Source organism: Alligator sinensis, unplaced genomic scaffold (genome assembly GCF_000455745.1).
Source record: "Alligator sinensis unplaced genomic scaffold, ASM45574v1 scaffold38_1, whole genome shotgun sequence".
NCBI classification, from domain to species: Eukaryota; Metazoa; Chordata; order Crocodylia; family Alligatoridae; genus Alligator; species Alligator sinensis.
In genome coordinates this window covers 772335-782267 of record NW_005842179.1, presented here as the reverse complement: position 1 = coordinate 782267, position 9933 = coordinate 772335, and the positions used below count along the sequence as shown (strand labels likewise).

Sequence of the window (9933 nt, the reverse complement as noted above, 5' to 3'; positions counted from 1 at the left end):
TGAATGGACAGTCATGCTCAGCCTTAAATACAACCCAGATATTATCATACAACAGACTGATAAGGAGGACACCACTGATGCCATTGGCAATACAGTGTACATCCAGGAAACTTGAGAGACAATTTTCCAACACAGAGTTTTACACTCTCCTGACAGAGGACCGCATGGTACAAAACTAATAGGATTTGGATAAACTCTTACAGGACCTACCTTGGGAAAGCCAGGAGAGGATAACTGTTTCCACTTCCCAGAAGCCCAACTTTCACTTGTTAGCCAAGATCCACAAACCTGGCAACCCAGGATGCCCCATTTCCTTTGGCACCATCATGGAACGAGTTTCTGGCTTCATGGATTCTACCCTATCCCATATGCTACTGAAGCTGCCATCAATTTGAAAGGCACCACATATTTCTTATAGAAAAAACTGGCTTCCATTGACAAACTTCTAGCTAACACCATATTAGCTACTCTGTACACCAACGTCCTCCATGAAGGCAGATTATAAACTGTAAAAAATGTTATCTCTGGCAAGAAAATTACTACTGTTTCCATTATACACTACCACTTTGTCCTCACACACAACTATTTCAGGTTGAATGGCACTGAATGCCAACATAGTATGCCAACATACCTACAAGAGACTTTTAAGTCTGTTTCCTCCACACTGCCCTCTCATTCCCATGTTCTAATTAAGGAACATCAATATCATCTTCATTGTATGGACTCATGGGAAGGACTCTCTAGAGAAATGTCATCAGGATTTTAACAACTTCCAGCCATTTATCAAATTAATTCTGGAATACTCCAGCTATCAAATTATTTTCCTGGACCCTACAGCGAGGTTTTGCAATGGCCACATTGCCCTCCATATTGTATCTGAAACAAATCAACCCCAAGACCTGCCTTCATGCCACCAGCTTTCATTCCAAACACACCATCAACTAACATTACAACCATGTCTGCTCTGATCCCACTGACCAGGATGCACATATTAAGGATCTGGAGTAGAGATCCCTACAGTTACAATACAACTCCAAAACTGTAGCCACTCAAGTCAACAAAGCCAGACTCAGACCCCATTCTGACCTGCTACAGTACCAACCCAGGGATAACATAGTTCCTGTGACTATCATTTATAGTCCCCAGCTTGAATACCTTGGACATAGCATTAATGATCTTCATCCCCTCCTGGAAAAGGATGACCATCTCAAATTGCCATGGGAGACAAACCAGTCATGGAGTACAGGCAGCACCCCAGCCTCAAACAGCATCTCTCAAGCAAGAGGCTACCTTGCTCCCAGTGTCACCAAGGCATCAGGCCTTGCAACAGACACAAATGCCTTCTGTGCCCCAACAACAATACAGACCACATCATCACTTGACCAAATAATATAGATTAAAACATTCAAGGTTCATTCACTTGCAACTCCACCAGTGTCATATACACCATCACCCACTCGCAGTACTCCTCTGCTGTCAACATTGAACAGACTGCGCAATCCCTACATGACAGAATGAATGAACTCCACTCTCACATCAGCTGCAAAAAGACAAGCAAGCTTGTGGCAGGATCTTTTATCCTCTCTGGACAGTCCATCGCTGACCTGAGGGTGGCTGTTCTCAGAAAGAAAACTTTTAAAAAACAATTTGAATGGGAAATTGCAAAAGAAACAGGGAACAAGGACTATGATGGATTCTTATCCCATTACCTGGGTTAGCTTTGATGACCCCTTTGTTCCTATAGGTTTACTGTTTGTTTATTTGTCTCTGCTACCGCTGCTCCCTTCCCCTTGCTCTCTTTTTCTTCCCCATCTCCCTGGTCCTTTGTATTCTAATTTGTCTCTCCGTCTTATACTCTGTTTTCTGCATGCCCTTTCATAGCATCTGACATAGTAAGCTTCAGCATATGAAAGCTTTTGCTTATACACACACATCCATACACATACACTTTGATTGGTTTATAAGATGCAAATACACGATGTCTTTCATTTCCTGGGCAAGTACTGTAACCACTATTGTTGTTGGGTAAAAAAATGCCCCCAAAGTAGAAAAGGATCCTGGGATAATAATGGTGGTATTTAATGTACATCTCAGCCCTGAAGGCAGGAGTCTACATATGCCTGTGGGTGGACTATGGAAAGGTGACACTGATGCTAACACATCCTCAGTGCTTCAGCATGACTGTCCTAAAGAGAAATGACTGGAGGTTTTATGTAGTGCAGTCCCAGGCTTTACTTAAAGCCATCTGTACACTTTTGCTCAGAGATACTGTAGGTCACCTTGGTCCACCCATGCACTGGAATGGCTCCAGATCTGCCAGAGGGCCTAGACAGAGGACAAAAAATGCTCTTCCCTTCTGTGCAAGCTGAAGTATTCAAGGAAATCTCAGAAACACAAAGTTCTGTGCTCATGTGCAATTTCATTCTGGTCAGTACTCACAGCTTTCCTTCCTTCAGGTGGGAGCTATCATTGCTACCAGAATTTTGCTAATATATTCAGACAAAGGCAAATAAAGACATTAGGAGTAGTACAGAGGAAAATATTCCAGTATTACTATAGGAAAGATCTGTGAAAAGCCTATAGCAATTATTTTCTAGCTTAAATATGTTTGGTGTATAACCTGTAAAGTGTTGGCCCTTTGCCATTAATTAAACATAGGAATGTATTAAGTTAATACCTCAGATGAAAGGCTGGCAATTTGAAAGACTGACAGATGCTGACCTCTCAAAATGTGGCCTCTTGAAATGATGGAGTAAGGGGGAGATGAATAAAGGTATGATAACAAAGCCAGGTTGACATGTTGTCAATGATCCTACCTGATTTGGGATATGTAGCTAGGAACACATCACTATCTCTGATTTCAAACTCCTCCAGTAAATCTATGCCTTCAGGTGTGACCAACTTTGCTGCAAAATAACATCCTCTGTGTTTGAACAGGTATTCTTCTGGGGGCTCCATTTTGTCTTGTATGTAAGGAATCTGGAGGTAAGAGAACATAAGCTTATATCATTATTGTTTTTCTGTCATCTCTCAAAGTGACTACTTCAGTACGATGTGAATAAGAAAGTCCCTTGTCTGTTGGAATAATCAACATTAAAAAAAAAAGAAAACAGCAGATTGTATTACATTACAAATTACTAAGGTAATTTGCCTCCTCACAGCCTCACAGGAGAGCTGAGACTCCTTACCAGCTAAGAACTGCTGCCCAGAGGGTTTTTCCATCTGTTGACTCCTCTGTGAAATCCTATGAATTATGAACTTTCATTTCTACCCAGAAGAACTTTTACAACCTTTTCTCTGATGCCTGATGAAGATTGTTCGTGCCCAAAAGCTTGCAATTAAAGAATTTTTTTGGCAAAAATCTTGTTGGTCTAATAAAAGATATCACCTCTGTCCACAAGCCCTGATTGCTTTCTCCTCTAGACCAATACAGCTCCAACCTGGATACCTGACAGATTGTATTACAGCATTTAAATGGTACGTTTAAGTAATGGCATGGAAACAAAAATAGTTTCCCTAAAAAAGGTTGCATATCCTGTTTCTTTATTTGTACAAAAAATACATTTGTGTTGCTGAACACCAAGACCATCAATGATCCACCAATGTAAACAGCATGTGGGGGAAAAAAATCTTAGCAAGCTTTCGGGTTTCGGGCTGAGGAAGTCTCTGCAGTTGGTGTGTGCTCTTCCTGGATGGAATGAATAATAAAGAAGCCAGAGGCTGGGCTGGTATGCATGTGAGACAGGCAGTCAGTGAAGATGTAAACTGAGGAGTCAGTGAGGAGTCAGTGGGTGAGAGACAGACTGGGTTGGAAAAAGAGAAGGGGGAGGAATGTAGCAGGTAAATAGTGGAGAGGTAAGTTGGGGTGTCAGATGTCAGGCAGGTTATAATGTGTCATAAATCCAATGTCTATATTTAGTCCATGATTTTTAGTATCCAGTAGGTTGAAGTGCAGTTCATAGGCTCATCTACAAAAGGTGAGTTGTAAGTTCCCTTTGAAGACTAGAACTGAGAGATGGGAGAGGGTGTGATTGTCCTGTGAGAAGTGAGCACCCACAGGTAGTTGGGTATTCCTGTCTTTGATAGATTTCCAGTGTGCATTCATTCTGGTGTGCAGTTGTTGTTTGGTCTCTCCTACGTATTTTCCATCAGGGCATCTGGTGCACTGGATGAGATATGTCACATTTTTGGAGGTGCCAGTGTAGATGCAGGAATGGTGATGGCTCTGGTGTGGGGTGTAGTTATTGTGGGGGTGGTGGAGATATGTTGGCAGGTTTTACATTTCTTGTCCTGGCATGGTCTGGATCCACTGGGTATGGTTTGGGTTATAGGGAGCTTGCTTCTGGTGATGAGGTTAGCAAGGTTTGATGCTCATTTAAAGGCTAGGATGGGTAGTTCTGGAAAGACCACTTTAATAATGGGGTCTTCTTCTAGTATGTGTTGTAATTGTTTCAGGGTTTTCCATGTAGGTTCCAGGGAAAGGTAGTATGTCATAACTAACAGTGTATGATTTGTGGGGATTTTCTTTTTGTACTGAAGCAAATCTTCATGTGGTATCCAGGTGGCTCTTTCAAATGTGCAATCTATCTCTCTGTAGGATAGGGGCACTTTAATTAGAGTGGCTTTCAAGAGCTGGTTTAATTAAAGTCCCTGCAGCATCTCATGTATTCAGTGGCCCACACTTCAAAATGGCTGCATGGGCACTTTAACTAAAGCTCATCAAGGAAGCTTTAGTTAAAGTGCCCTTGCTGCTATTAGCATGCTCCAGCAGACTCGATTAATCCGTCTGCTCCAACGTGCTGTAATTACAGTGTGTCAGAGCAGGTGTCCTGTATGTCTACAGGCACCCTAGATGTCTCTGTGCCTCCGGCATCAGCAGTGGCAAGAGTCTCTGCTCCTTCCCCCATGGTGGTAGCAGCCTTCTCTGTCACTGTCATGGAAGCAACAGATGTTCGAGCTTTACCGTGGTAAGGGCAGTGGCAGCAGATCCCCCAACAAAGCTGCTGCTCCCCTGGGTGGCATGGCTCTATGACAGCCACAGCAAACAGAACTGCAGCTAGGCTCCCAGCCAGCTGTCAAGGAGACAGCTGCTTCCCTTCCCTCCCCTTTGGTGATAACAACAGTGCACTATGGATAGGCTTGGCAGAAATTGATTTTTAATTTTTTCAATAGCTAAAATCAAGAGGGTGGGGCTAGGATTTATTTGGATTTTTCTCAATTTAAATGTCAGGATTTCACAAAATTAGAGGTGTGGGGGGCAGACATAGTAATGACAATATACTGTTAAAAGCTTAATTAAAATCACATGAAAAAATATAAAAAGTAAATATCCAGGAATCAATATATCATACCTGCTTTAAATCATCATTTATTCATCAAGAAAGAGCTGGGTGGGCAGGGACCAGAAGAGGACAGCAGCAGCACTTCCAGAGCTCTGGGAACACGGGGAGAGGCGGGGGGCACCCTCACCCTTGGCATGCTTAGACCCAGCTGCCACCAGGCTGGAGCCTCAAATGCCCTTCACCCTTTGCCTTTCACCTCCCTCCCTGCCTCCTTTTGCATACATAGGCATTGTTTAAGTAGACTGTTATCTCGCTCCAGCCAGCTTCCCTGCACCTGTGCAGGAGTGGCAACTTGCGTAATTGGTAAGTCATTAGGCTGCCCATTATTTTCCTTTAACCTCTCCACCCTCTGTCCCTGTCTCTCCTTCTCCACTGTCCAGTAACAGGAGTAAAGGTTTCCTGTTACAGTCCCCTTTCTATAAATTGTTATTATTACCAATGGAAATATTTTTCCATCGATCTGTGAGTGTGAAGTGAACTTGGTGTTTATCGATGTTTATCAATAAAAATATCAAATCCTGCACTCTAACTATGGAGTGGTGGGGAATCAAGAGCTCTACATGTAACTGTCCGTGTATAACATGTGGCATTACAAAATGTAGTGCCAGTTTTAAAGAGGACCTTTTTAATGGTGGCTCTGCCATCCTTGTAGCGCTACAAACAGCCTGAATGAATGCACAATCGTTTTTTTTAGGACTATGTATGTATGTGTATGCATATCTACTATGTATATGATATTGCAAAAGTAACCTGTGTCCAAGGCCTTTGCAACATTAGACAGTGACAAGAACTGTAGCAAAATCCATAACTGTTTCTTTTTAGTTGTAGGCCAAAGCTACCAAACCAGAGAAGCAAAAGATCGTACAACAAAAATATCTGGGAAGCAAGCAGTTTGTTTGCTGATGAAACAGCCAGACTTGACAGGGCTTGGGACTTTATCAGTTTATTTCTTACTGTGGTCCACTGAAGCCTGAGGACAGAAACCTACCAAACTGCAGTTCCCAGGGAACCGTTTCAGATCTCCCTATTAAAATAATGGATCTCTTAGCTCAGGGGTCAGCAGGCTGAAATAATGCAGCTTGTCTAGGGCAGGCCAGTGCTTTGGAACCAAGCACCACCATGTTCCTTCTTCCCACTGCTAAATTATGGCTGACATTCATGTGACCCAGTTGCTGCTGAACACCACAGAATCTCCCCAGGGCCAAAATGCTACTGAATTACCCCACTGCCAAAGTGGCACTGATATTTGGGCTTTGTGGGCCAGATAACATTTCTTGGTGAGCTGGATCCAGCCTACAGGTCACAGGTTGTCAGCCCATTTCAAATATTATTGGGGACTTGGTTTGTTTTTGTTCACACACCACTAGATACGTCTGTGTGTCCCACAATAAACTTGTTAGAACCTGTTAGAACATGCAGTCCAACAAATATCTATCTAGGGCTTATACAGGTTTCTGTCTAGTGCTTGGAAAATAAAATATGCTCACACTCACCAGCCTTTCAGTCACCTTAAGGAAACTCTTTCCTGTCCTGTTTTGTGACTGATCCTCAGTTTCCTTTAGGCTGATCCTCAGCTTCCACTCCCATCCCAACCCCCTTTTCCCCTTTTCCTTTCCTCTCTTATTTTTTCCCCATTCCAACTCCTTAAAAATATTCAACTTCCTTTTATGTTTTGTCTGCAAGCAAGATTTTGGCATAATAGACAGAGAACAAGAGCTGGTCTAGGACAGCCATCTTAATGTAGAAGAAGAGAAATATAACTTTTCTACCAATTCAGTCCCATCAGAGTTAAACAGAAAGGCAGCTGGGCCCACAGGCTGCAGCAGTAGTGGTCAATAGAAACCCATTTTTCCCTGACCTATACAAATAGTGTCAGTACAGACAAGGATGTGGTAGATATGAGGAATCTGAGTGTGACATACCATATTTATATAAATCCAAGACAAGTCTGAATTTATGATGAGCTCCCATTAATTAGATTCTATACATTACAAATTTGTTATAATTTTCCATATATACAATCTAATTATTGGAGGGTCATCTTAAATTTGTCCCCAACTACAGGACAGGTGCAGGCAGCTTGACCTCTACACTTTGCTCACCTACCAGTTGCCCCAGTCATGCCTTTGCCCCTGCTGCCTATCCCCGCAGCTCCTGCCTCCCCACCTGATCCCCAAGCCAACTGCTCTATATCCCCATGTCACACTACTGCCCACTCCCAGACCCTCCCTGCTTCCCAACTCCCAGTGCCACCTGATCTCCATCACTCACTACCTCCTGATTCCCCACACACACTGCTGCCCCATCCCAGCCCAATCTCTGTCCATCCCCAGCCCAATCCCCCCTGCCCCCATCCCCAACGCATGTTTCTGCCTGATCCTGGACCCTAGCTGCTAGTCCCTGACCTGCACTCACTGCATTGCTCTGGCTGCTGCTCTGACTCCTTCTCTGGCTTCAGGCTCAGGTCGGGGCCAAGGTCAGAGCTGAAGTGCTGTACCCAAATCCAAAACAAGGCTTGTTTTTCCCCACATTGCATGAGGGGAAAAAACTAGTCTTGGATTCGAATAAATATGGTATCTCACAATGAGTATAGACAGACCTAATAATATCATTTCTATTAAAAGATACCAGTACAAGCTGTTATTATGTAACTTATGCCATCAAGATGCTGTATATATACAACTGTAGCTAAATTTGAACCATTAGTACGGGGTCAAAATAGGAAAATTGAGCTCATTTGTATTGCTGCGGGCTCATGCAAACATAATCTTTAGATCATAACAGGTGCTGCGTGCTCTCCTTCCCCTTTAAAGCTATTTATCCATAGCCTCCAACTCTTAGAAGCTGAACTATGAATCAGTTACCAATTAACAGCATCATTGTGTGATTGATATTTAAAAGTTATAAATTACATTTCTTTTTACAATTCAACTCCTTAATGCATACTGCTGGTGTAACATCTTTGTTGGGGAATACCTGAAAAAACACTACAAATTCAAATGCATAAACCAGAGTAGAGTGGAAAATAGACCCAATGAATGAAATCTATTCACTCATACACTAAAGATATCCACACCCCCAATGTATTATGCACTGTTTTGCATCCAGATTTCTTGAGGTAGGTTAACAATAAGATCTATACCATTAACCCCATTTACACACACAGAAAAGAAAATATTTAACATGGAAATATACTGCTGAAGACTTTTTAGCAGGATCACTTACCTTCTGTGCTCTGTTTCTGCTGCTTATACATACATACCTATAGAGCACTGCCTTCCATGTGAATAAACAAGACTGATAGTCAGTCCTTGAAACTTGCAAATATTTATATAGTACCATCTAATCAACTGTGGAGGACTCTGATTGAAGGTTCACATTGTTATTTATTTCTTCTCTCTCAGTCTTTATTTAGCTTTGAAACGAAGATTGAACCTTAGGTAAAGAAAAAAATCATAAAATAAGGTAAATCATATGAATGTGAATATACTTTGAAAAGGCTATATGTGCAAACCCAGTAATGAAAATGACTCAGCTTCCTTGCACTTGCCTGAATGAAATAATTCAACAGTAAAATGATTAGACTGTCACTCTGGCAGTTTTCATTTGTATTTTACCTTTTCAGAACAGCAGCACCCTCAAGGAAGATGGGAAAGATGGACTGGAGTGAGGAAAACTGAGCATTTGGTCCTTAATAGTTTATCAGTGAAATTGATCTAACTCCTCTTCCATGGGTTTGTACAGTGTGTCCACTTACTTGGCAAGTGGGTTCTGACAGACAAATATGACCCTAGACAGTCTTTGAGACTCTGGGCCTGAGAGTCTAATCCATACACTCCCTTCTATGGCTCCTTCAAGGCAATCCTACGAGCCACACAGCACATTCATACACAGATACTGATTTTCTATACCCAAACCCAAAATACAGCAGTTCTGCCTGGAGGAGTCTTTTTCACCATAGAATAACTCACCCGTGTGGTTCAGCTACTTGTTTGCCTTCTGTCATAATCCTGATTGAAAGTGCTTTGAATTTTTATATCATTATTTTATTTTATTTAATTAGTTTTATTTCATGCTACAAGGGATATAAGTATTCATTTAGAATCAGAGCCAAATGACTCTTAGGTATCTTTAAAACAATTACCTTTGCCCTCATAGTTAACAACTTAACCAATGCTGAAAGCTGATAGTTACAATAAGCATGTTCATTGTACTGCTTATGGACTATATAAACAGGAATGAGTAAGCAAATATAAAATCAACAAGATATATTACTGAAGAAATCTGAAGATTTGAGAGGATCATGCTCAACAGCAGGAAGATGAAGCAGAACTCTACAATTGGCTTAGCTGTGAAACAAAATTAAAGAGCTGAGATCAGTTTATGTAGGGACTGGAATGACTGACATCTGACCCGTTGTGACCACTTCTCAGTTGCCATTACTTATAAATGCCAGAAATGAGTCTCACAGGGGCTAGGGGCAGAAGTTCCACATAAGATGATTTAAGTGATCAGAAACTGGTTTAAACCTGTAACAGAAGAGAAATCCAGTTCACATAAACCACTTTAAAAATGACCAAAACTGTATAAA

The 9933-nt window shown here is 41.8% G+C and overlaps 1 protein-coding gene across 1 annotated transcript in view; it reads right to left on the bottom strand.

Moving 5' to 3' along the window:
- The window catches only part of LOC102375463 (amine sulfotransferase-like), a 37642-nt gene extending 29019 nt beyond the window's left edge, over positions 1–8623 (bottom strand). The window contains exons 1-2 of the mRNA XM_006026167.3: positions 8568–8623; positions 2817–2979 (exon numbers count right to left, since the gene is read on the bottom strand). Coding sequence (XP_006026229.1) covers positions 2817–2958 — 142 coding nt within the window. The 5' untranslated portion in view covers positions 2959–2979; positions 8568–8623. The remainder of the gene's footprint in view (positions 1–2816; positions 2980–8567) is intronic.
- Between the last annotated feature and the right edge of the window lie 1310 nt (positions 8624–9933).